The sequence below is a fragment of the Helianthus annuus genome, chromosome 16, assembly GCF_002127325.2.
Source record: "Helianthus annuus cultivar XRQ/B chromosome 16, HanXRQr2.0-SUNRISE, whole genome shotgun sequence".
Taxonomy (NCBI): Eukaryota; Viridiplantae; Streptophyta; class Magnoliopsida; order Asterales; family Asteraceae; genus Helianthus; species Helianthus annuus.
The window spans coordinates 204,384,557-204,411,286 of record NC_035448.2 but is presented as its reverse complement, the minus strand read 5'-3'; the positions used below and the strand labels follow the sequence as shown (position 1 = coordinate 204,411,286).

The window sequence follows — 26,730 nt, the reverse complement described above, 5'->3', positions numbered from 1 at the left end:
GCATGCTTGTAATCATTTGCTTTGTAATTCAATCATTCAACTTTATGTGAAACATTTGTTTATCAAACTATTCTCTTCTGTGATTGTGTTTACAAAGTTTGTATTCATTTCCGCTGCACTTTACATTATTTCATATTCTCTTAATGTACAAATTATACAAACAAACACAATCATGAGAGCCTCTGATCCTAACACATAGTTTATAAGAAAGATTAAATTTGGATAAAAGATACCTTCTTGTCAGCATGCTCTGTCAAAGACAAAATTTGAAAGTGTGGCTATTATAGGATCAATAATGCTCACAACATCTTTTTTTCCGAACCAGAGACCTTACTTGCCATTTTATGCTTAGGGGAAGGATTTGGGGGAACAAGGATGGAGTTTGTGTGTTGCAGACAATTATAAAAGAGTATGCGCATATAATGTATATATGTGTGTGCGGTCGGGGGGCTAAAATGAAAGTGCACTAATTTTAACGTTATTTTACTAATTTCGTGAAAATAATGTTAAAAGAGAGGGAGGGTTAATAATGCATCATGTGGTGGCGTTGATAGCCGAAAGACAAAGGAGTACATGCACTAATCAGCCTTTGTCTTAATTGCTACTGAGTGTTATGTGCCTTATGTCTAAGGCTTGATGCAAAACTACTGTTGAGCCGGGGGTCTCACTAAAAGCAGCCTCTCTATTCCTACGGGGTAGAGGTAAAGTTGTCTACATCTTACCCTCCTCAGACCATAGCTTAGCTTTGCTATTGGTGAGATTTACTGAGGCTGATGATGATGATCCCTAAAAGGTATTATGGTCATTTAACCATCTCAGTAACGTTCAACTAACGGAAGTTTTCAATAAGGATGTTATTGATTCCAACTGACAACCACAGGGACTGAAATGGTCGTTTTTTTTTTCAAATGAGGGTTGTATGTGCGAACGGGTGTAACCCTAGGAATGAAAAATGTACTTTACTAAAAATATTATTTTCATAAAGTCTTGGTTTTTTCCCAAAGATATTTTATTAAACATATAAGTAATTTTTATAACACAAATGATGCTTCAAATTTATTAAAAAAAATAGTTAGAAGTTTGAAATTAAGTAGGTGGATGTAACTTGCTAACTGAGGTAGGTTTCAAATTACGTCCACAATGAAGACATGCATATAGTTTAAATGGTTTCAAGACAAACAAGGTGGGAAAAAATCTAATATCGTTTACAAAATCTCAAAAGTAAACTTACCATTTTCATGCTAAACTTGTTTTAAAATCTAAGGGTTAAAAAGTATCTTCTTAAAACTCAAAAATCAAATGAAAATGTGTTAAAATTGTGACAAATGGCAAAATAACATGTAATTTTGTACAACTAAATCGCTATTTAAATATACAATTACGTGCATTAGACTTAATTACGTTATAATTGAGTCTCATAAGTCTAGCAATTTCTAGGAAATCCATTTACATTTGCATATCACATGATCGTATTCGCCGTGTCGCGATATGATGCAAACAATTTCAGAGACCCTTGGTAGATTATCCGGTTACATTACTCTTGTCACGACGGTTCCAGTACACCCTGAAACGTCACATAAAATACACTAAATCGTGTCCAATAGAATACATGGATAAAACCCTAAGTGGGAACAAGTTTACATATCATAATTTTCTGGAAAAAATATACAAATACTAAATTGTCCGAATCCAAGCAACGGAACTTACAATTTCCAACAAGCCGGTTACAAGTACATGATTAATGGAAACAACATATGAATTTTTAGATAATGTTAATTATCATAAGTGATATCAAGGGCATCCGATATGTCCTATGGTTACCTAAATATCAGTTACCCAATATCACTTCCTAGTTGATCACTAATCAGAACATAAACACAATTACGTATCCGTTTAACATCTAATCATCATCCAAACATTGTCTAGCAAACTAGTTAGTATTAACTAGTAACCTAACACTATATTAATGCCCTAAACATGTAATTAATCCTTAACAACATAAATATCTAATCTACATATCCAACACATGTTAAATTCATTAAACAATTCAAAAACCCACACCATACCCCCTCAAGTGGGTCCCACACCCTCACATAATTGGTGATCTTGCAAAGCATGGTCATGTAAAGGAAATCTTGACTTAGAGGACTTGAATCATTGTTATAAGATAAGATAGATAAAACTAGAACACCACCTCCCATTTCATTTGCAACATTTAACCAAAGAAAACATTTTCTTTCTCTCCCTCTCCTCCCTTGTTTACGGCTCAACATCACCATCATCATCTACCCATTTTTAAAATCCAAACAAGTGTTTTAAGGGTATTCAAGAGCATTTCAAGGTGATCTAAGGTGGTTACAAGCATAAGGGATCATCAAGGATACTAGCTTGCAAGGATTGGAGCTTTCTTTTCTTCATATTCTTCAAAAGTTCTTCCATAGCCTTGTGCTAGTTGTAAGTGCTTAGGTCTTCACATTTTGCTTCTTAGTAGATATAGATCATAGAAGTACAACTTGATTACCAAGAAACTTTGTTAAAAATACTTGAAATCTTAAAATAAACAACATAAATATTAGTGGTTTTTATGTTGATTTGGAAGTTGATAAAGAAAGTATGCATAATTAACTTACAAAACTAGTAATAAAATGTGATCTAACATGTTATAGAAGTAATATGTGTGGAGGAACTTGTTAAGAAAATGGATGATTTTGAAAGTGATTTTGAAGTATTTTAAAGTTTATATAACTTTTACATAAATTCAATGTTCATGAATCTTGTCTTCAAAAGTATGGAAAATGTTGTTTGGTATAAACTTCTTGTCAAAAGGATGAGCAGGGGAAGTACATATTGTTTTAATGATTTAGAGTTTTATACCCATTTCATGATGTTTAGTCTTGTTGAAAAATATAGAAAAGTTATTATTTATGTTTAAAAATGTTTATGATGTTGATTTGGAAACTAATGATGATGATTAAAGGGAAATATTGGTAAATTAGGGGACACCATGCCAAAATTTCTGAAAACATAAGTTATGATTAAGGCATGATTAACTAAGGAGTTACAAAGTTAAAAAGGGGATTAGTGTTACTAATCATGTTTATATGAAATATTGGTAAAAAAATACAAGTTAACTAACCTATGGTGGATTAGGATTTCAATACATGAAAATGGATATTAATATATGTTTTAGGACAAAATATATAGTTAGAAACACCATGGGAATGTGTTATAATTTGTGTTATACATGTATATGGTATGAGATGAGAAAATATATCTAAACCTGCACAAGCTATCTTATACTTACAAGAATAGGGAACAAAAATGAGACAAAGTATATACATATACATATATATATACACACACACATACCCACAAGGAACATAAACCATATGGGACAAGATACAAGAATAATACCTTGGTAAAACCGGATCCCCGACAAATACGATGACAATAGAGACAATCAGACAAATTGTAAACACACACACACACACACACACACATATATATATATATATATATATATATATATATATATATCGAATTAAGAATATATACTAACAAGGCTCGACAAGAAGATAAATGATTTCAGACAAGTGATAAAAATATATAATTTCTACGTCGTATAAGAAATATATATTTTACAATCGATCCTAAAAATATATATTATTTTTAAGGAATCTCAACGATATATTTCATAGGAATTTATTTCCGGAAAAACCGACGAAATACTAAGTGTGGAATAAATACAAGAAACACAAGTATATACATATATACGTACATATACGTGTCTACGTATATCCTAACACTTAGTGAAAATACAAGTATTATACATGTATATACGTATACGTACAAATACAACACAAGTACCTAATTGAAAAGTATATAAATAAGTATATGCATGGGTACATGTATACGTACAAATACACAACAATTACATGAATTGGACAAGTATACAGGCAAGTATATATACATGTATACATATACAATACAATGTTAAAAAATATCATTAACAAATATCGAACAAGGAAAATATATTTATTTTTAAGAATAAATATATTTGGTGTTATCCGTCGAATTAGTGAAATCATGATGAATGACACAAGAATATATTTTTAGAAATAAAAATATATTATTTCACTAAACAAAGCAAACATCTAGGACACGAGGTTATACAAGGGGCTACGCCCCGAACATACACAAACAAGGATACAAATGTGTCTAGATACATTACACATATGATCATCCGGATAATCAATCACCAACGCGTCTAAACAAAAAAAAACAAGGTCAAGTCTTAACAAGGTACGTGAACAAACAAGTAGACCTAAGTGCCTTAATAAAATTTGGACACTTGTAGGTTGGGTGCAAACAGGAACACAACGGATTGCTAGCACTATAGCACCGAAAACAAGCTGTGAGTTTCATGGCCCTCCTTTAACTATTTTTAGATTTTAAAACTCCAAGGAGGAATACATGTTACATAATGGTATGATAGATAGGGAGTGAAATCAACTAGATCGTGTGCATAAGTGTATACACTAGCGGTAACCATTAGTCAACATTCACAGACCGGGGAACAATTGGATAGATCTATCGAGTCTAGGCATACTCCACTCTTGGTCCATAAGACCCTGAAGAGTGTTTTTGTGTCCAACAAGTCGGGGTATCACTATGGACTTAGTGGCCCGGTAATGACGGTTAACATTGTCGAGGTTTGGTTACTGTCTTATGTCGACACCTATATTAATGTCTTTGTAAAACATTAATGATCAACGAATTTTATTGACACTATGCATATTGGTTTTCCATACAAAGCTTATCAAATGTTTTTAAGATTCATTTGTGACAAAACAAAACACAGCAGCTCACCGACATTATTGTTGACAATTTTCTTAACATGTATTTTAGGGAAATAAGAAACATTGCATGGTTAGGAAGTCAAGGACAAGAGTTACAAGAACGATGCCTTTTGGAGGGTTTGCCTCATATATCCCGCCCTCATGTGGAATATAGGTGTCAAAGCCTCGTTTAAAATATCTATATTTTGGTTAAGACCATTTTATGAACATGAAGTACTCGGTTTATATTTGTGAACAAAACACTTTGATCTTGTATTTTTAACTCAAGTAATATATATTTGGCATCTTGTTTATTTTTAATCATGTGGATGTTTACGATATGAGTATTGTAAAATGAATGGGACAATTTATAATGTTCACAACACAAAATAACAAACAAACAAGATCCAACCTTCTAGCAGTCGATGGCACCGATTGCCCGATCGACCACCAAACAGACAGATCTGGTTTGTCTTGTTTTTTGTGTTGTGTACATAAATACATTCATCCTCTTTCATTCCAAACCACCCTTTTTTGCTCTAAGCTCCTTTTAATATCATTATAAGATTTGTCTCTCTAATTCTCTTTGTTTAGTGAGATGTTTGCGTAAGGGTGATCCTTATCGGTTAGGGCAGACGACTAGTAGAGAAACTCTCGATCAAAGGATATCAGAGAAAGGACGTAGAGGGATTATTTAATATCTCTCAAACCTCTATAAATCGGTTTTGTCATTCATTCCCTAAGTTTTTTAAATACTTGCACAACTTATTTTTTATTGCTTACAAGTGCGTTGTTGGGTTTTATCAAGTGACTAATCAACGAAACAAGTGTTTAATAAAGAAATTTAAAAAAAACTAATGTCACCCCCCAACCGATGGCGGAAACATCAGAGTGAGACGAATGAGATTGTTCAAAGACAACATAACACTATGATCGTGACAATAACTTAATAATTCAATATTATCCCATCGCTAAAAGTTACATCGTCTTAAAAGGAAAGTACAACATATTGGGAAATAACATACAACATTACGAGAAAACATAAAATGAAATTTTGGATGAGGTTCTAGTTCGCCCTAAGTTGATTTTGTTGAGCGTCATCATATATTTCTTGCAACATGTATTAAAGTATTTGTCAACACAAATAGTCGGTGAGCATACAAGTTTGGTTTACATAGCATAAGTATAAAAAAATGTCTCGGGTCCACATAAAAATTGTATACTAAGTTATATGAATCATACTAGCTTGCATGAACTATAAATCAAACCAAAGTGTCCACTAGCGTAATCTTATCATCGCAACGATAAGACCGTAAAGATTGAATAGTTAACAATGACCCAACAGATGCGGTGGTGTGCTACTCCTATAACGCTATACATGTTAAGGTAGGCTTGCAAAGTTAGTGATGGATAACATGCATTTAGTGTGTCCTAGTATGTATAACAAATAGCATAACAAGTAGCATGTTGATGAATTGAGGTGTTTGTGTAAGCATGATTGTATGTGTATTGTGAACTTAATAATGATACATGTTGCAACCCAAAGTGTATAAAAAATAAAATGGGTCAAGTATACTCACGGTTTGCGAAGAATTTCCACAAAATACGAGTGAGCGGTTTTGTGAGGATTGAACACCAAAGTCATTAGTTTTGGTTCTTGAACTTATTTCCAAAGTTGAAAATCTTGGAGATTTGAGAGAGTTCGGAGGTGATTTGGAGGTGGTGCAAGTGTTTGGAAGGTGTTAGCAGTTGGTATTTATAAAAGTGTTAAGTAGTTGACGTTTAAATGAAAGTGGTTGGGAGTTAAGAAGAGTATTAAATAAATTGGTTGGAGGTTAGAAGGTGGGTTTGGGGTATTAAATGAGTTGGTTGGGGTTAAATATAATAATGTATGCAAATATGATAAGAAAACTTATGAAATAACATTCCAAATAAAATCTCGATGTATGACTCGGTTTTGAATTAAAAATGTGTATTTGTGATTGTTTACGTATTATGCAAAAATAATATAAAATATGATTATCATTATGATCAAGTCTCGAATTACAAAGCATTGAAATAGGAATACTAATTACAACAAATGGAAAAGAATGAAAAATTACAGAAAGTTACACTTAACCCCTCCCCCCACCCCCTTTCAAGTTTTCTATAGTATTCAATAGTATTTCACTCATAGAATATGACCTTAGATCATGTGTAGTGGTCACCTAAGTCGTTTGGTCTTTTTTTGTCATATTGCGTCCACATCAAGCCTGAAAATTCGGTAAAATAAAGCAGGGGTAAGACATATAAAATTAGTAGGTTTTGAATTGTAATTATATAAAAAATGATTTGTCAAGACAAACTCCAGTAAATCTCTCTATTTAACTCGTGGTTTAAACAACAGAGAGGATCCCAAATGTGCATTTCATATAGGGAGGGGGTAGTGTAGTGCATGCGATTTGGTTAACCGCACATATTCTTAAAAGAGTGAGATGTGAGTAAAGATTTCCTCTATCTCTATCTTGAAAGATGAATCCAAGTTAAAAAACCCTTTTATATAGACTGTACTATGTAACATAAAATGTATAGACCGACACTATACCTAGAATTACGCATAGTACACTAGTGTTACTTTTAATCATTTAAAAAACCAAATATAACAATATCATATTAAAAATTAACAATTTTGTTTTCATATAATAGGCATTTAGTGTTTTTATTTAACAGCCATATAGTTATTACACATGCTTATTTGATTAAAAAATTACCACTGCTTTTTGACTTTTTTATATAAAAATATAGAAACATTTAAGAGGGAGCCCCACTAGAACGTCAATACACAACCAGAAGCTACAACTGGAAGACCATCTAGCAACAAAGCGTGGCTACATGTTCGCCACAACCAGCAAGAGGGAAATTCTATGATTCTTGTCTTTTCCTACACATCTACTTTTTGTTAGTACGAATAAAAATATTATATAAACTATATCTAACAAGACATTATATCTTCGATATTGATAATATAAAATTAAAGTATTTACTTAAGATAAAACTGATAAAACTTTTTAGATTGAGTAAGTTACGTTTTTGGCCTCTGTGGTTATATCACTTTTACTATATTAGCCCAAAATAAGAATTTTTAACATATATGCCCCCATGGTCTTTATAACTAACTATTTTGGCCCCTAAGTCTAACCATTTTGGCCCCTATGGTCTCTGTAACTAACCATTTTGGCCCCCATGATCTCTATACTTAGGGGTCAAAATGGTTAGTTATAGAGACAATAGGGGCATATATATTAAAAATTCTTATTTTGGGTTAATATAGTAAAAGTGATATAATCACAGAGGCCAAAAACGTAATTTACTCTTTTAAATTAGTAGATTTAATTTCGTAAAACACCAACATGCTTATTTTCATGAAACTATGTCTTACATTTAACATGATTTTATAACATTAAAGTACACAATTAAAATGAGCTCATACAAAAATTATGGATGAAATTAACGTAAACTCGTTAGCATGGATGAAGCATATAGCAAAACCTAATTTGGTGGAATAGATTTGGTGTAGTTTTAATGTAAGAATGTAATTTTACTCTAGCTCCTTGCTAGAAGCTGGCTTCTTTTTCAATAATGTATCATCAGAGGTGTCTCTGAGGATTTACGTACCCTGTTCGAGTTTGAAAAATGTGACATTCCGTAATGTTTATTATTATTTTTTTTAAAAAATTAAATTAGTTTTGGGCTCAATAAACCTAATGTCAAGTAGGCTAAATTCTAAACCATAAAAAATGATTTGTAAATAAGCCTATATTGGAATTGGTATGTGTTTACTATTTAAAAAAATAACATATATATATCGGATTTTTTAACATATATATTAGAACTTGGCCTCTCAAAATCATGAGCCTTGTGCGGAGGTCCTTCCTGCACACCATCAAAGCCGCCACTGTGTACCATTTACCTTGTGGTAAAAAAGTACACAATATTTTTAAAATACACGTATATAAATCTTTGTATTTAAAGCGATCAAAATTTTACTGTCAACAAAGATGTAGTTGCATTGTCTCCTCACAATTCACATATACGAAATACGATCATGTTGGTAATATACTGATTTTCTTAACATGTTTAAAAATATCGTAGGTCAAAAATACAAATATTTTGTAACCGCTAGTTATTGGTGGAAGCAAAGTCAGTAGTGTAGATAAGGCCAGGTCCCGAAAACATGCATGCCGGTTTCCAATTTGGCAATTTGACCTTTATCATTCCAATGGCGACTGCCCACTGTCTCAAAGGCCAAATGGCCCCATACCTCTAGATCAATGAACCATATAAAAAATTGATGACAGCCATATAATATTTTTATATTCTTAATTCGTACTTTTTTCTTTTATCTTATATTTAAACTAGTTTAAGAACCCGCGAGGTTCGCGGGTGGACTAAAAAACAACTGAATAACTTTAATTTATTGAAGTAATCGTTTGAATTAAATAAACGTTCAAGTAATAATCAATTAGTAAACTACTTTTAGACAAATAATGAAATATCTCGAGATACATGATGATGCAAATTTGTGTAATATTGTGTTTATTGAACATAATAATGTTATTATGATTTTTATTGAACATTTACACAGAATGTAAGATCGTTTGATGAATGAGTACATGGATATCACAAGTCACGAAATACTTCTTTGTAAACTACATTTGTCGTTTTATTAGTAGGTTTGCCGTCATTGTCCAAAATCAGAAGTTTAACTCCTTGTCTGGTTTTAACTCTTGATAAAGCAACATACAGCTGACCATGGGTGAAAACGGGTTGCTTCAGATACAGACCAACTCTAGACAGTGATTGTCCCTGACTCTTGTTAATAGTCATTGCGAAACAAACAGCCAACGGAAATTGTCTCCTTTGAAACTCAAAAGGAATTTTTTTATCAGAAGGTATCAAACTAATCCTTGGTATATAAGTGCGTGTGCCTATGTTCCCTCCAGATATTATCTCGGCTTCTATTACACGGTTATACATTTTTTTGACTTGTAGTCGTGTACCATTGCAAAGCCCATTTTGTTGGTCAATGTTACGTAATAGCATCACCGGCACGCCTACTTTTAGTGCTAGCCTATGATTAGGTAAGCCGGATACTTTAAGACCGTTAAGCACATCAGGAGAGTATAGTTTTTGTTGTGTAGCGTTTGGATCTTCAGACTGACAAAGACTGTCTGAACTAAGATACTCTCGTTCTTCTCCTGGGAATAGTGACAACAACCGATCATTAATTTCATGCACAACCTCGTTCTTAGGTGCAAGTATAGCCCTCTCACTGAAATAATTCTGATTGTTGAAGTTTTCGAGAATTGAAGGATACACAAAATCAATTAAAGTTGAAATGGGATCCGATGTATCAGTGATTAGAAGGTCGCTTGGTATTTCAATTGACGCTTCTCCATCATTTGGACCACCAACATTTCCCTCACCTATATCCAAAAGCCATTTGGCAAATTGTTTTATTTCTTCAGCGTCCGATGCTGAACTTCCTACTGTTAACCTCATGTTTTTTGTTAATCTCATCAACTTACATGTATTCCACAGATAAGACGAACTTATTGAGGCATTGACAATCTCTTGTCTTCCACCATTTGGAACAACAGGAAGGATCTGTCTAAAATCGCCTCCTAAGACAATAACCTTCCCTCCAAAGCGGATGTTTGATCTGTTTGAAGTTTCGATATTGAAAATGTCGTTCATTGTTCTATCCAACGCTTCGAATGCATGCTTATGGACCATAGGCGCTTCATCCCATATAATCAAGTTTGTTTCGTGTAGTAGTCTAGCAACATCTCCATTCGGTTTTATATGACAGACTGAATCCTCAGTAAGATTCAATGGAATACGAAACCTGGAATGCGCGGTCCTGCCACCAGACAATAACAACGACGCGATGCCACTTGAAGCAACGTTTAATACAATTTGACCTTTTGATCTGATTGCCGCAGATAATGTCTTCCATAAGAAGGTCTTGCCGGTCCCACCATAGCCGTACACAAAAAAAACCCCACCTTTGTTACCCTCAACTGCGTTGATTATTTGTTGGAAAACTGACCGTTGCTCCTCAGTTAGCAAATTAAGTTGATTATTAAATTCAACTTGAAGATTCGTTTGGTCGTAGATACGCTCCTCATTTATCAAACGATTGTCTGAATCAGACATAGACGCAGTATCTGGGTACGGCATTGTCTCAAATCTTTTGAGTGATGAGTTGTTTCTGGCTAAGAATTTTTCAACTTCACTCAAAACATAGTTTTTAAGTTGGTGATCTGGAATTGATAAATCTGTAAAAAATTGGAAAAAAAAATATATTATCAAGTTATGAAATCAAAAAATATTTAATGAACCAAAGCATATAGCATAAATGAAACATAAAACCATGTTTTCTTTAAATGAAAATTATTTTTTTTATAACGCAACCAAAAACAAAAAAAAAAGGGGATAATAACAACAGTTTACGTAAAACAATTACCTGTAAGACGATGATATTTTCTAAGTCTGTATATAAAGTCGTCTGTCATGTATCTCCATGTGCTTTCCCATACAACCTCAGGTCTGGACAACGTATTTGTTAATAGCAAAGTAGCAAATAAATTACGAAGATACGAAGGGGATCCTGTTTCATTTGCTTCTTTTATTGCCTCAATGTATTCTGCGTCATCGTCCAAAAGACCGAGTGCATAACATGCATCTCTAAATGTATCATATACCTTACCATCAACTGTTTTAATATCATCAAAAGATTTTGGTCCTTTCACTTTGTTAAGAAGAATTCTTAAATAATATGCTTCCCCAAGAGACGGACTTACAGCGTGAATTCTCCCAATTGACTTATGTGTTTTTCTAGGTTCCCAACAACGTTTATCAAGCTTCCATACATACCAACTTGGAAACTGAACATATGTAAGTGTACGGGCCAATGTGTCATTCGGGTCTTTGTTACGTTCCATCCAGGAAAGAAACATTGAAGCTTTGACAGATGGTTTGTTAAGCACTTGATTAATATCCTCGTCGGGACCAAAAACAACAGGTTGTTTTCCGGGAAGATGGAATGGCAGCCTCATAACAGATGGAGTCCTGTAATGCACATCGTATGCGAAGATCCTCCAAGATGCCTCACAAGCCGATAGATACCTACAATCATAGTATTCTTTGACCTCGTCTTGTTCTAGTTCTTCGTTGTTACTATCATGTTGGACAACTGCAACTGTTGCTTTATCAGGGCCTTTATTTATATATTTAAACAAATATTTAATTGATCCGGCTTGATTGCACCACTCAACATTTATATGTGCTTGGTACCGTTTCAAAAGTTTTTTGTTGTATGGCACAACACTTCGGTTGTCTAAGTCGATTCCATTTTTCACTACAGAAACACCATTATCTCTTCTTTTGTATATTGGGAATCCATTTGAATCCAGTGTAGTATGATCTTGAAATTTCTTTGGAAAACCCTTGGAACACTTATTGTCAACCATACATGGACAACTTAAATTAGCGTTACCACATGGACCATGAATCATATAGTCTTTCACAAGTGCATATAATTCTGCATCTTCTTCTTCATTAGGGATTTCTGCAGTTATAAATGGATCAACATGGTCTACCGTTGGAAGCTTGGATTCATTTTCTAAGAATAAGCATAGGTGGGCATGAGGCAATCCTCTCTTTTGAAACTCGATTGTGTAAACAACTGTAAAAAAAATTAACCATTAGTAGATTTAAATATTATAAAATCAATATAATAAATAATTTGATAAATTACCTGCTGCAACTTTTCCAAATAGATGGCGTTCTTTAAAATCTTTGCACATTGAATCCAACTTTATTTTAAATAATCTGGTCAGTATATCGGGCCTATCTTCAGGTTTAAGATTTGTGTCTCTAAGAAACCTTTTTACCTCAGGCCACTTTGGATTGCACGTGATGGTTATAAAAAAATCCGGATAACCAAACCACTTACAGATAGCCATGGCATCTAAATAATTTTGCATCATATATCTCGCGCCACCGGTAAACGAAGAGGGCAAAAATATTCGTTTTCCAACGTTAGATATGTCTTGCTGGCCCTTATTTCTTAATTCACATAGACTTTCATAGCTATCTGACCTTAGATTCTTTTGTTGAAGTCGTATGTATTTAAGCCTTTCGCTCTCAATCATAGTATACGCATCAACCAAGAATTGTTGAAAGAGTCTCCTTGAATTCAGAATCAATGAAAACTGATTAATTCTGTCTTGCAAACGATATGCAAAGAACTCTCTCATCGTACAATTTGGACGTTTCTTATTGATTACGTCTATGACACCATGATGAGGGATGTCAATTCTATAACCATCATCACCATAAGGAAACAAAATAGGATATTGAAGTGCAAGGTATGAAGGATGCAATTCACTAATTCGTTTCAAAGCACCTGTCCGCGTTTCAATAACTATATCTCTGTTGTTGATTGTGTTGGCAATATCCCCAACAATTAGAGCAGCAACTTCACCACATGTTGGTAAATTATATGTTCGTCCATCCTTTTCTCTAATACCAATTAGACGAAGCTTCAGATTAAGCTCAGGGTTTTCATGAAAACGGTCCCTAACCATCCTATAAGCTTTTACCAACTGATTTTCTGAATCTAAAAGACATTTTATATGTTCAATCAGTTTATTATCAAGTTCAGCACCACTCGAGGAGGATGAATCCTTTGAACGACTGGTTAAAAAAAAGAGGAGTGTTACAAAACAAAAAGATTAATAAAAATACTACTGGAGAAAACTTTGATTGGAAAAAATGTTTAGTTGGTTATAAGTACCTAAATACGGATTGTCTGTTGGAAAGTTCGTTTTCAGTATCGAAAATGTAGAGCTGGCAAAATTTAGGTTGATCTCCGTCTTCCGGAAGCAGGCTTCCAGTGCTGTGGTAGTTCTCTCCACTAATTCTGTAGCAGAATGGTCCATTACCTCTGTTAACAGTGGGATCAACCTTACCACCCATTGACGTGAAAGCAAACATTGAGTTATACCGTCGAATATTATTCAAAAAATGTTTGCTTTCTTTATCCTTATACATAAAAAGTTTCTTATAACTTGGAACAGCATCTTTATAATCTGGTAGTTCTACTTTGCCGTAACCACAACATAAGAAATAGCATATTCTTCCTTTCTCTTTTCTTCCCCTTCCTTTTTCAGCATCCCATAATTTAGCATTGCATACTTCACAAGTAATACATTGGTCACCATGATCGATGTAATCTGTAAAGTTAGTTGAAGTAAAAAAGAATATTACTTTAAGAAGGAGGTGTTTGTATAAAAATAATATATACTATTTAGTTAATTCAATAAGTAAAGTAATTTTTATTATACCTGTTGAAACTCCTTTGTAGATTGCTTCATCTGTAGTTTCCTCTGTCGTCAAGTCAATCATTGGTATAGGAGTTGTAACTCGCGATTTACTTATTAACTTACGTTTTCCTGGCGACATCCTCTGTAAAGAAGAACTTTCGAGAATAGTAGATGTGTTGCCAGAATTTGTGATGTTTGAAGATAGAGAAAAACGACGAATGTTAATTGGTGTAGTCATGTTGTTTGTAAGACAGCTAGCAGTACCTAAATAACATAATATACTCCAACTTATTAACTTTTTAAAACATATAAACTGTATTTGAAACTAAATCCGGATTATTAAGAAAATATAATATTTACTTGTAGGTAACACCGACGATGTAGGAGTAGCATTGTGCGTGTTGGAAGACATCCATCTTAAATCAGTAGAAGATGATAAAGTATTGGAAGGGTGTAATTTTCGTCGTTGAAGACTTGTAGATCTTTTACTGTCTAAATATAACTTCCTTAACCTCCGTCTCTCTTTGCAGTCATTTTGAAGAAGTCTCGGGCCAAAAACTGTAGTTTTATAATAAACAATATTTAATTCACATATAAACATTATCCACTAAAGAAATTAATTTTTTGTTAATAATATCGTACTTCAAACATTTATTAAAGTTTTACCTCCATATCCAATGGACGCCTCTGTTGTAACATTGACCATGTCATGTTGAATGGATGAAGAAGCAGCGGTAGATGCTATAACATGTATAGATTGTGAAGTACCTATTTGCGTTCCATAACGTTTACCATCGATGTATAATTTTCTAACTTTACGCCTCTCCTTACTCTCATCTTGAGTAAGTTTAGGGATGAAAACTTGTAGACAATTATTGAATAGAAAACACATATAAGGTACATGAAATATAATTATAGGAATAAAATTTAAAATGTGGATACTCTGAATATAAAAACTTAAATAATACCGTTTGAAATGTTGCCCAATGGTGTTCGTTGCTGGACATCTGGGATAATAGTAAATACAGTATTTTAAAAACAATACATGTGTATACATACAATTTGATGTATAATTTCAAATAAAGTATTCTAAAATAGGAAACTGTATAGTGTAATACAATGGCATGTTTTTTGACATAGGAGTAACATAAAGGAAGTTGTATTGCAGTTTGGTAGAACATTGCAATTTGCAGTAGTTTGAACGACGACATAATAAATGGAATGGGAATGGACCAAAAATGATACGTTTATTTCATTCCGGCAATGAAAATGGTTTGGAAGTTCTTAAATTTCATATTTATTAGTAACATTTATAATGTATAGTGAATCAGTATATTTAAAAATAATTTCGTTGTTGCATATTATTTTTAAAAAAAATATGTTATATTTATTTTTTTTTTTAAAACTTCAACCGGTTTTATGTTCAAAATTTGATTACATTAAGTAATCAATTAGTTTTATAGTTTTAGTAGTATATAAAAGTAATGATCTAATTGTCAAATCACAAATAAGATATTTTGTAGGTAATAATGATTATCTCTTTCCCTATTGTGTTCCCTACATATCACAACAGTTTCCATAGAAATACAAAGCTTAACAGTCGATCGGCATTCACCTACTCATCGTCGGAAAGAGAAAGCAACAAAAGGTACGATTCAAACTAATGTTTCTCACATAACCTAGAGGTTTACTTCAATCAGTGTTAGGGATTTGCAATATATATTTGACGATTTTTAATAAACCGATTTGTTCTTTTATATACAACATATAGATTTTACCGGCAATATCTTCGTAGTTTCATCAAGTTATATAGATTTCCGTTTTGGCTGAGCGAAAACAAATGCTTTCTCATCTTAATCTGCCGTTATTGTTTCAGGATTTGGTTTTTTTTTGTTTGTTTTATCGGTTAGGTCAATTTAGGGTTTCGATTTGATATTGATTGTCGTTTGGGAATTATTATTATTATTGACTGATTCTTTTTTGAACATCTATTATTGTTTGTTTTAGTTTTTATTGTCAGGATCATTGTTCTTATGTATATAAGTTTGGAATAAGTGTTACACACAAATGTTTTTAAATTTGGGGGTTTTTCAAAAATCGATATGTTATATGATAATCAACATCTAATCTTTACGGTTATAATTGTATGTAGTCAATGGCGCGTTCCTCAACTGAAAGAAAGAAACACAACAAAGAAACGGAAGTCATAATGCTAACAGATTCGGAGTCAGACGAATCTTTCACTTCCGAAGAGTTCGACTGGGACGCACCAGAACCAAATCTCATTTTCATGCCCTCATCCTGTACACGTTTTGTAAGTATTTATATTGATGATTTGTGTAGTAACTTTACTGTTGTTGTTATATGGTGTCCTTATTGCATTTATCATTACCGTATGTATACTTGTTTGGCATTTTTTAGCGGATACCAGTAAAAGTTGCAAGAGCCATGGGAATTGATCGATGCGGAAAGGTGACCATTGAAAACATGCGTGGTGTGGAAACAAATCTGAAGGTCACGGGTGAACCAAAAAGAGCAAAAAAGAAAAATCGGTTTAGTGTATTGGGGTGGCCAGCATGGGTTCGTGAAAACAACATCAAGATGGGTTATCTTTGCGTTTTAGAGTGGTATGAAGACATGCCGACACTCTTTGTTAGGGATGTAATCGAAGAATAATGGGGTTATTAACTTAGATCAAAACCGTTCAACCATTGTATATGGTAATTTTGTCTAACTAACGGTTTTGGCAATAAGTATATAGGTGTGTAGGACTGGTTTTTTAGGAAGTTGTTAACTGTTTTGTTGATGTTAGCTGTTGGAACATAAGTTGATACCATTTTGGCCTATGTTATATGTTTAAATATTGTGGTAAATGTATCCTGTTGGAATGCTACTTTAAATATAATGGTCCTCTATCTAGTACAACATCAATATTTGATATTATCAAGTTGTTAGAGACAAAAGGTTTTGCTATTTAAATATTTACGACGCAATCGTGGTCACATTATCTTCATCAATGCATGTAACTTTAAAACTATTAGTTGATGGTACGTTCCTTTCATAATAATAATTAATTTTCAACTATTACCTGAACATACATTCCTCAAAGCGTTAGAATGTATTTGTAGAGACCGATTTTTCCGAGAATCCAAAAAGATTTTTCGTTGTCTTCGCCTCTCTTTGGCTTCCTTATTCGTATCAGGATTGGGAACTAATAAGAATATTAATATTACATTTTAGAAAGAATGAATATAAAGGAAACTACTATACCAACATATTAAAAGGATTATGCATATATGAGTGAATTATATGTATACCATTAGTTATGTTTGAAAATGGAATCCTTGACAGGCAAGCTGCAACGTCAATAATAAAAGCATACAAAAATAGTATATGTAAATTGTTTGAGCCATGTATCTAACTAATAATCAGTAAACTTAAAGATATTCAAAATGCTACCCCTTGAATTGTTTGTATTGCAAGGTTGATTGACGAAAGACGAAGACTCAATCTTTGACCTTTTCGATGTGAGTATAACTGTAAATAGGTTCATAAAAAATTAACCAACTTGATCGCGGAATTGATACTTTATTTTGATAAATCAATGAAATGGCACTTACGGTTTCCAATGTTCTCTTTCTGTACATCTTTTAATGAAGAAGACATGCTTTCATTTTTTGATCTTTTTGACATCAGCGGAAATGTGATTCAGGTTAGCGCAATAAGAAGAAGAAGAAGATACAATTGTAAACTATATAAGCCTGAAGTAAACCAACAAACTATAGGGTTACATAGAACACGAAATAGTAGTTTTCGTTCAATATAAATAGTGGTTTACATAATTATGGAAACAATTTAATACGAAATCAAGTTTAATTGCAAAAAAATTTCTTGATTTATGTTTGATTACTTATTCCAAATTTAAAATTCCCTATAGTTTGACCTTTCCAAGAATAGTTTTTGTATTTTTGGAATGCTTTGAATTACAAAAATCAATTACAGTATGTTGATTATATCATAAATACTAAACGAAAGTATGAAATCAATTGTCAGTTGAAACTTTGACAATTGACTCCTAACTAATATATTTAAGAGTATAGCATTGTTGAATATTGTTATACATTTCTAGTTATAGAATTATAGAACCAAACATAAAGTTAAACACTAAACATATACACAAAAGTAAGTTAACATACCAAAGTCCACAACAGAAATAAGTGCATACGGTTACATGTTCAAAGGATAGTTAACATAACATAGACCCAACAGTTGTTGTAAAGAGAGTTAATGAAAGTTCGTTGCACGATGGCTTAGACATGTCGGACATTTTTTAAGATAACGGTTTTCTTTGAATTCACATAAGTGAAATCAAGCATGTCGCCGTCATTCAAGTTATTCTCGGCCATAAAGACAGGCCAGTCGATGACTGAATAGCGTAGAGCTTTTCCGTTCCTTTCCGGTTTGACTTCGTAAGTAGTAACTTGGCCCTGCATGTTTTCAATGTTCAAAGTATGAAGCTTCTTTTTAAAGCCAGCGCGCTTTGAAACCCCGACCGGAAGACGCTGCACGTAAAAATGTTTATTTACCAGTTTACATCTTAGTTTTCCAATACTAAGGATAAAAAATGTAAATGTAAATATTTATTTAGCAAAGATCTTACCAGCCTGTATTCTCCTTTACGGGTAAAGTTCAAAACTTTTTGATCTTCAGGAATAGTGTTTTGTGCGCAACTGTCTCCATCTAAACGCTTCTTATACTTCGAACTACCAACCGAGTCTATGTTTTCCTTTGCCTTTATGATTGAAAAAAATGATATCTTTAAAACGAATGCATATGGTTGTTAACAGACCTTATTTTTTCCTTTGCCTTTACAAAGTGAAAAAACAATATCTTCAAAACAACACCATATTGTCGTTAACGACATAATATTAGTTGTATGAATCTATAAACTTACATCTTCCGTGTGAGATTGAGATCCTTGAGATATAAAGGCCTTGGAAGTACATTGAACTTCATGTTGTTTAACCTTACTTGTATTTCCACTTCCCTCAATGGTGATAGTATCTTTTTGCGGAATACAACTATCCTGTTACAAAGCAACATTTTAAACTTTTAAATATAATGTACATTTATCGATGTTACACCAAATAGCATATAATTATTATGTATAAACATACATTTATAAAAAAATACGATTACCTGGGGGACATTTGGTTCTTCATGTGAAAAAAAGAAACCATATTCTTTACGTAAGGCCTAAAAAAGACATATGCAATATAATAACTCCATTATAACCAATAATCAGAAATGTGTTTATAGTTAATATTACTTTACCTCATCTACTGTCTGAACAAACTGAACACGAGATATTTCTATAACCTCGTCATCGGAATGGTCTGCCATTATTAACACAACCAGCAACTGAACTGAAAATATAGTTAAGTGTTAATGAGCATTACAAATATTATCAAATATACATATAGATTAATCTTAATCAAATTTCTAGACAAATGAATATTTACATTGAATGATGCAGTTTTGGAATCCATATACTACAAAATTATAGATATTTTTATAAATAAAACCGTTTCAAACAATGTAACAGCAATATAAAAAAAAAACATGACATAAAAGATCTAAGATATAAGATTTAAAATAAAGAAAGTGAATACTACCTACAGGATAAAAAATAATGACATAAAATATCCAATTCATAGGTTAAAGATAGTTTCCAGAAAACGTTTATTACGCTTTAAACATGTAGTTTCTGGCATTTGTTGAAATATAAAATTAAACAAACTCTTTACAATTAACAGTCAAACCATACAGTCTGGGAATGAAACAATAATTTAAGGCTTTTCGTGATGAAATACAATAATGAAATTACAAAATGTAATAAAAACTTTATGGCTACAGAATCAATCGTTTTGAATTTAGTACCAAACATACATCAAAACTGAAAGATAAACTATAAAAAAAACATTCATTTAGATAAGGTTTTTTTATAATCTTCAAGATCAATATGAAGACATGCAAACATTTAAAATAATCATCGGTTAAAAATTGTAAAAATAAATAAAATAATAAAGAACAAAAACTTTTCGATAACAGCATATATTTGTATAAGGTTCAAGACATAGAACATACATTCATCACCTGTAATAAAAACATTATACATAGACATTCATCGGCTCTATACATCAACATTCATCGGCTAAAAACCCTAAAATATTCATCGGCTCTATACAGTACAATGAAAAGAGAAAACATCAAAAACTAACAAATTATCTCAAAAAAACAGATTAGATGACTAAGAGATAAGATTTGGAAACACGAAACAGAGAAAGAATCATACTTATGAACAAACTTCATGAAAAAACTAAAGCAAAATACAGAAACAATCAAAAATTGAGAATTACCGTTGAAGATTTAGATGAATATTCGATGAAGAAGATGAAGATCAAAACCTTTTATTGGTTTGCGTGAAGGTTAAAGTTGAAGATAGTTACTTCTTTGAAACACAGATTCGGTTGATTTTCCAAAGTATGTAAACATTGCTTTTGATTGTTTCCTTGGTATAAATAAAAAGAAATAATAAAGGTTGATTGATTAGATATTAAAGGTGTTATCATGAAGTTATGTTACCAATGCCCATAATTTCTTTGGAAATATGATTACCCTACCTTATGTTGAAAGAAATCCGAATATGATAGCTGTTTAACAAAATATGTAATTATAGTACATATACAAAAATAAGAAGATTTTAAAATGTCATGACAAACAAATGGAATCCAGTAGATGATTAGTTAGTTAATGTGTGTTAATTTTATTAATACTAATCTAATACGAATTTTCTATAATAATATCCAGTAATTGAACATGTAAAAGATTATGGTTTAAAATAGGATGTTACCATAAAATGTGAAAGTTTTGAAATAATTATGTGAGAATATTATGATTAACTATAAAAAAGTGTTTCCAAATTTAAATAATCGTATTTCTTCATACTATGTAGTTATATTTATTTTTTATTTTTGGTATGATATCAATTAGAATAATCAAATCACGGATAATATTATAGAAACAACATTATATTTATGTGAAATGTTTATATACAAACCAATGTTCACAAATTATAAAACGTGTATTATAAATCGGAAAAAAAAAACGTCCATTTAAATAAAGTGGGAAGGACAGAGTTTATGTTAAATTTGCAAAAGTCTAATACATTTCAAATATATGGAACAACTACTATCATATATATCCAATGCAGATATAAGTAAAAAATATTTAATTAATAACATCAAATAACACGGCATTTTAACATCTCATTGAAAGGTTTTAAAAAGTATATATATAAATAAGTAAAAGAATGACATGTAACATGAAATAATAAACGGATCATTTAAAGATACAATCACATGGAATAGATGATCGAATGTTATAACCAATAAGATGTGATTCCGGAATGGTAGGCGAAAAAATGATGCTAGACAAAACCGTTGATCTCAAAATGTTTCCTGCAAATTATGTTAAAAATTTTTAAACATATAATTATGTCATATTAAATGTTAAGATACAAAATAAAACAAACTAAAAAACTTACTGGTGTTGCAATAAACCAACTTGACCCGAGCAACGTAAATGATAGACTTTTTTTCTATATTCATTCGAGTTGTAACGTATCCCAAACCTCTGATGTCATACAATTCCATTTCAATAACATGGCCTCTGTTATATTTTAATTTATGGTTAAAAAATAAGTTGGAGATAATGTTTATTCACCAAAATAGTTGACTTACGTGAAATCTTGTAGGAATAACCTAAACATGTGTTTGTGTTTGTCTCTTTCGCCACATATTATTCGTCCAACAACATCTACATAACGTAAAACTAATAACATAATTATTTAAATAAATGAAAAAAAATTTATTATATTAACTAATACATAACAAATAAAGTTAAAGTTAAACAATAACATGTAAGAATCAAAGTAGAAATATATTAAACTTACCAACAATATACCTTTCACGTCTTCTGTCATGAGCTAATGTTTTAATGCATGGTGTCAACGGGTAGAAAATAAAACCTTTAGGAGGATCAACTAAAAAAGGTGTTACTTTTGAGAATTCATTAAATACGATCTTTTTGTTTGTAGAGACAATGATGTAGCCTTCATATCGTGGATATTCATGATAAATAAAATTTTCGGTTTTGAATTGGGACAGAGTATATAAACCACCAACCATCTTACTAAAGGGGTATAAGTTATAACACTTGATAGGCACAATTGCTACAATCTTCTGCCTCTAAACAAAGTCATGTAAAAGGATATTCAATAAATTATAGGTAAAAGTAATTTATAAGTCGAAAGTTTAGTAAACATGTTATCAAGTTACCTGTTGGTCGAGTAGCACAATAATCAACCTGTCTAAGTCTTTGTCATGCCATACAAATTCAAAGCTGACAAAGATAATAGAATACCATACACCATCTTCTTTAAAGTCAGAAAACAAATCAACGCATTCCACTTCTGTCGTTTCCTTCATTTAAAAAAGACATACTTAAAAAAAATAGCATAACAAAGATAAAAAATCTGGGAAAATGATACCAACACAACCAATGACATACATGCGAAAATGTAAAAAGAACATCTCTTATTAATAAACTTTCAACGACAAAAAAGGATAAAAACACAAAAGTTTCACCACGGGAACCTTTAATAGGTTTTACGAAAAAACAAACAAACAATCCACGAATAAATGAAAACCAATGAGATGTTCAAAACATTCATAGTTGACACAAACTACTTTTCAACCTTGGGAATCCTTAATCCCACTGTGACACTATCATCGTCGACAACCTCCTTGCCAGATTTACGGGGTTTTGTAGAGGACTGCGAAGACATCACATCATCATCATAGAGGCTGTCCAAATTCCGCTTCAGGTCGTTTTCTAGGACACGAATTGAGGTACCGTTTAGATCTTCGTCGGGTGTTTTAAAAATGTCTTTATTAAAATTTGAAACAGGTGTCTCATCGGCTTTCGTACGGGAGACAGAATCCTTAAAAAAGGGAAAACAAAAAACGAATCAAAAAAAAAAAAAAATTTTAACTAATAACCAGATAGAAAGTACACACATTTACCGCGACCTCATCTGATGCTTTCATGTCAGAGCTAATAACATTCACACGCTCATCGTCGACAGGCTGACATATGATATATAATAATAGTTATATAATTTGTTTTGTTATAAAAAGTAAAAGAAAACATCAGTTCATAGGTTTTCAAGTACCTGAATGACATCAAAGATTTTATCAAGCTCGGCAATGACAGTTCGATTGTCTGTTAATTTTGAAACAGAGTAACCATCCGATTTGTGTTTTATGTTGAAAGGACTGATGGATATCTTGAATGCAAACTTCCGGTTGAGTAGAGCGTTGAGTTCTTGCGGAAAATGTCCTTCGTTAGCTAACTGGCGAGTAATATAAAGAACATAATAATTTAGTCAAATAGCGAATGTAAGGATAAGTAACTAATAATAGTCGACAGCTGTAAAACATAAGAACACAATATAACGTACATCAAGGTTCTTATCCAACAACTGACTCGCGTTAACCTTCAACAGCTTAAGCACCTCACGCTCAAATAGGGTGAGCGTCACAATCCCTGTACAATCCTGAACACGTATCGGAACCCTGATCCTGAAACATGTTAATTATAAGTGACACAACAATAACGGAATGCATAAACATCAAAATAATCAATTGATATGTAAAGTAATAATACCTCGGAACGGAGTACACAGTCTTACTGTTACAGCCATCGTCCTTACACTCAAGAACCACAATTTCTTCAAAACCATCGGAACCATCTTCTTTTTCTTTTGAAATTGTTTTTGTGGTGACCGATCGATTACAATTTCTGCATGCATTGTAAAACCAAGAATCCTCGGAAGCAAAACTCTTTATAGTTCCGACAATAATTACAAACTTCTTCTGTACAAAATGATATTACAAATGACGTGTTAATGCTATGTGAAGTAAAAAAACATTGAAAATGTTATACGTTTAGTACCTCGGAGATCTGATTTAAAGCTCCAATAGTACTGAACTCAAATTCCGAAAGATACTCTTCATTAGGATCTTTTATTCTGGATGCACTCAATCCAGAAAAGGTGGAAGACTTTTCGGGGGTAATGTTTGAGAGGAACCTAACAACACCATAAATTGAACATTATTTATGAAGCCAGTATAAAAGTGTTGATATGGTGATGTTAAAACATACCTCTCCTTAAATGTTAAAATGTCATCAATTTCAGCGTTGATCAACACGCGAGTGACAGTGTAGAGATTTGAAACATAAACATACCCTGTTAGTAATCACAAAATTATAAAATTCATTATGATGTACAATTGATAACATCATATTGTTTAATTATAAGTACATTTTATGAAAACGTAGGATCATACCTCCCCAAAACCTGTATTTTCCGAATTGAACAATTACAACGACATTTTTTTCATTTTGGTTGTCCCTTTCAAAATCCAAAATCTGTTCAGCATAAGCATCCCAAAGAGTAACATATATTTGCTTCCCTCTATGCAAATTAATAAGAAAAACCAAAAAATTAGAACAGGACTGAATGAGTTAGATATAGTTTGTAGAAAAATAAAGGATAACAAACTCTAAGTCCTGAAGCATGAATGTTAGCTTCTTTTCTTGTTTCCCGTCTTTGGTATCCTCTTTTAGATCATAAGGAAAACTCTTAACGACAAAACCAATTACGTCTACAAATAAAAAAAAACATTTACATAAAATTATATGTAACATAAATTAAAAAACATATCGGTATTGTATATTAAAATAAAAATGAACATACCAATGGGACTTTTAAAGGACTTTTTGTCGTCAGTATGGTCTTCAACAATAGAACTAAATGGAGAGAAGTCGAATCCCCACTCAGAACCAACAGGTTCATCACAGACCGTAACTACTGCGTTGCTGTTTAGATTAATCTTGGTGGATTCATGAACATACTTCACTTTCTGTCGATTCTCGCCTAATGAAGGATTACGGATGAACAAACATTGCTTCTCCTTCAACAATTGTTCATACTCTCTTGCAGTATTGGCTAAGACAAATGCTTGAACTTTCGTACCCTGATGTATACAATAAGTAAAACAATTAAATCCAAATAAAGAACGTAAAATAATATGTATATGAAGTATCAGTATAAACAATTTTATGTAGACTTACTTCTTCGTCCATTAAAATCATATCATAGCAATAAACCTTTCGAGAATCATTGAAGGCTGGTCGACTCCATAGTCTGACAATGCGAACTTTGATGGTATAGTCATCCTGGTTGAGATTCAAATTTTTCAGCAACGTGATGGCTGGTTGTTCCATGCTACGAAGAATACAAAAAATGAAGGAATGAAATGGAAATATAAAATGAGACAAACATAAATAACATTTACATTTACAATACTAAGTATACTAAATAGAAACCTATATGAAATATCTATTGAAAGTCAAGGAAAACTCTTACAATCTGGATGAGTGAATGATAATTTTTGTTTAGAATGAAGAAAATAAGTAGTGAATGAAAATGTCTGTCGAAATGGGTATTTATGCTAACATATTATTTTTGGTCATTATGTTTTCCTTAAATACATAAACAATAAAAATGTGTACAATCAATTAAGAAGTTGAATTGAGAATTATATTCAATCAATGAATTGGGAATTATATTCAATCAATTTATCATATTAAATGAAATTACAATCAATACCATATTTCTAGTTCCAATTTGAATTCCGGAAACTCAGCAAATCATACCTAAAATATTACGATATAACTAAATTAAAGTTTCATATACGAAATTTATAAAAACATTCATGTTAGTGTTGTACAACATAATAAGTATTGGATTTTTTCCATAGACATTGTACTTTATTTTGTAAATATGATATGTATTTAAGGAAATTATTCGATTAAACATACCTGCAGGAGCCTTCCAATATGGTTTTTAAACTCAGACTTCATTATCTTTATTTGTAGTGTAACTATTAAAAAAATAAATATAAAATAATTTAGTTCAGGGCCTAAATAACGACTCGCCAACAGATAAAATAATAAAAGTTAATTCAAAAAATAAATATCAGTTGTTCGACTAAACTTACATTTGTTTACTCAAGTGTAACAAAGACCTGAAAGTTAATAGTTAACGTCTCTAATTATAAATATGGACATTTGGACCCGTTAATAGGTGTTTTATATTGAATCGGACAGTATAAGGGAAGGTATTATATGGCAGCTGGAAATGTGACCTTAAAGGAATCATATGTAAGTCGGCTTATAATGAACGTAACAATTTGTGGTAGTAATATTCTGGCATATTTTACTTTTAGAAGAATAATAAGCTATTATGTTTCTCAGGTGGATGCTGGATATAGGTACCAATTACGTGGGGAATAATGGTTTTTTTGTAAACAAACGATCAGCAATGTTCATGT

The 26,730-nt window shown here is 32.0% G+C and overlaps 4 protein-coding genes and 1 long non-coding RNA gene across 6 annotated transcripts; 2 read left to right on the top strand and 3 right to left on the bottom strand.

The window, feature by feature from the left end:
• The first annotated feature begins 2,159 nt into the window (after positions 1 to 2,159).
• Positions 2,160 to 5,162, top strand: LOC110918303. Of its 2 annotated transcripts, XR_004883504.1 has the most exons (3): positions 2,177 to 2,454; positions 4,358 to 4,414; positions 4,909 to 5,162. It is a non-coding gene; the product is annotated as an uncharacterized LOC110918303 (long non-coding RNA). The 2 variants fall into 2 exon arrangements; XR_002581219.2 differs by lacking the exon at positions 4,358 to 4,414 and having other exon boundaries at positions 2,160 to 2,454.
• A 4,335-nt stretch (positions 5,163 to 9,497) lies between these two features.
• Positions 9,498 to 15,101, bottom strand: LOC110920417. The gene is made up of 7 exons (XM_022164628.1): positions 14,876 to 15,101; positions 14,570 to 14,767; positions 14,231 to 14,473; positions 13,681 to 14,119; positions 12,640 to 13,580; positions 11,347 to 12,567; positions 9,498 to 11,158 (listed from the first exon to the last, which is right to left on the bottom strand). Exons 1-7 carry the CDS (start codon positions 15,099 to 15,101, stop codon positions 9,498 to 9,500), a joined length of 4,929 nt encoding a protein of 1,642 aa, XP_022020320.1.
• A 684-nt stretch (positions 15,102 to 15,785) lies between these two features.
• On the top strand, positions 15,786 to 17,060 carry LOC118488053. The gene is made up of 3 exons (XM_035985119.1): positions 15,786 to 15,857; positions 16,362 to 16,523; positions 16,631 to 17,060. Exons 2-3 carry the CDS (start codon positions 16,365 to 16,367, stop codon positions 16,883 to 16,885), a joined length of 414 nt encoding a protein of 137 aa, XP_035841012.1. The 5' UTR covers positions 15,786 to 15,857; positions 16,362 to 16,364; the 3' UTR covers positions 16,886 to 17,060.
• Positions 17,061 to 18,440: 1,380 nt separating this feature from the next.
• On the bottom strand, positions 18,441 to 20,756 carry LOC110918304. Its single transcript, XM_022162638.2, has 6 exons — positions 20,629 to 20,756; positions 19,544 to 19,635; positions 19,409 to 19,465; positions 19,164 to 19,295; positions 18,870 to 19,001; positions 18,441 to 18,771 (listed from the first exon to the last, which is right to left on the bottom strand). The coding sequence occupies exons 2-6, from the start codon at positions 19,610 to 19,612 to the stop codon at positions 18,520 to 18,522; spliced, it is 642 nt and encodes a 213-aa protein (XP_022018330.1). The 5' UTR covers positions 19,613 to 19,635; positions 20,629 to 20,756; the 3' UTR covers positions 18,441 to 18,519.
• A 961-nt stretch (positions 20,757 to 21,717) lies between these two features.
• Positions 21,718 to 25,621, bottom strand: LOC110920418 (replication protein A 70 kDa DNA-binding subunit B-like). Its single transcript, XM_035985711.1, has 14 exons — positions 25,469 to 25,621; positions 25,092 to 25,371; positions 24,897 to 24,999; positions 24,682 to 24,809; positions 24,497 to 24,581; positions 24,287 to 24,422; positions 23,999 to 24,207; positions 23,793 to 23,913; positions 23,505 to 23,684; positions 23,356 to 23,418; positions 23,028 to 23,273; positions 22,609 to 22,752; positions 22,456 to 22,518; positions 21,718 to 21,729 (listed from the first exon to the last, which is right to left on the bottom strand). The coding sequence occupies exons 1-14, from the start codon at positions 25,619 to 25,621 to the stop codon at positions 21,718 to 21,720; spliced, it is 1,923 nt and encodes a 640-aa protein (XP_035841604.1).
• Positions 25,622 to 26,730: the final 1,109 nt, after the last annotated feature.

Coding starts and splice junctions, on each gene's coding strand:
- LOC110918304 (XM_022162638.2), bottom strand. CDS start 19,612: ATGGCAGACCATTCCGATGACGAGGTTATAGAAATATCTCGTGTTCAG. Junction 19,466..19,543: donor TTGTTCAGACAGTAGATGAG/GTAAAGTAATAT, acceptor TGTCTTTTTTAG/GCCTTACGTAAAGAATATGG. Junction 19,296..19,408: donor AAGAACCAAATGTCCCCCAG/GTAATCGTATTT, acceptor GCTTTGTAACAG/GATAGTTGTATTCCGCAAAA.
- LOC118488053 (XM_035985119.1), top strand. CDS start 16,365: ATGGCGCGTTCCTCAACTGAAAGAAAGAAACACAACAAAGAAACGGAA. Junction 16,524..16,630: donor CCTCATCCTGTACACGTTTT/GTAAGTATTTAT, acceptor GGCATTTTTTAG/CGGATACCAGTAAAAGTTGC.
- LOC110920418 (XM_035985711.1), bottom strand. CDS start 25,621: ATGGAACAACCAGCCATCACGTTGCTGAAAAATTTGAATCTCAACCAG. Junction 24,423..24,496: donor ATTTTAACATTTAAGGAGAG/GTATGTTTTAAC, acceptor TGGTGTTGTTAG/GTTCCTCTCAAACATTACCC. Junction 22,753..23,027: donor TGGGATTAAGGATTCCCAAG/GTTGAAAAGTAG, acceptor TTTTAAATGAAG/GAAACGACAGAAGTGGAATG.
- LOC110920417 (XM_022164628.1), bottom strand. CDS start 15,101: ATGTGTTTTCTATTCAATAATTGTCTACAAGTTTTCATCCCTAAACTT. Junction 14,768..14,875: donor GGCGTCCATTGGATATGGAG/GTAAAACTTTAA, acceptor ATAAAACTACAG/TTTTTGGCCCGAGACTTCTT. Junction 11,159..11,346: donor AAAATATCATCGTCTTACAG/GTAATTGTTTTA, acceptor AATTTTTTACAG/ATTTATCAATTCCAGATCAC.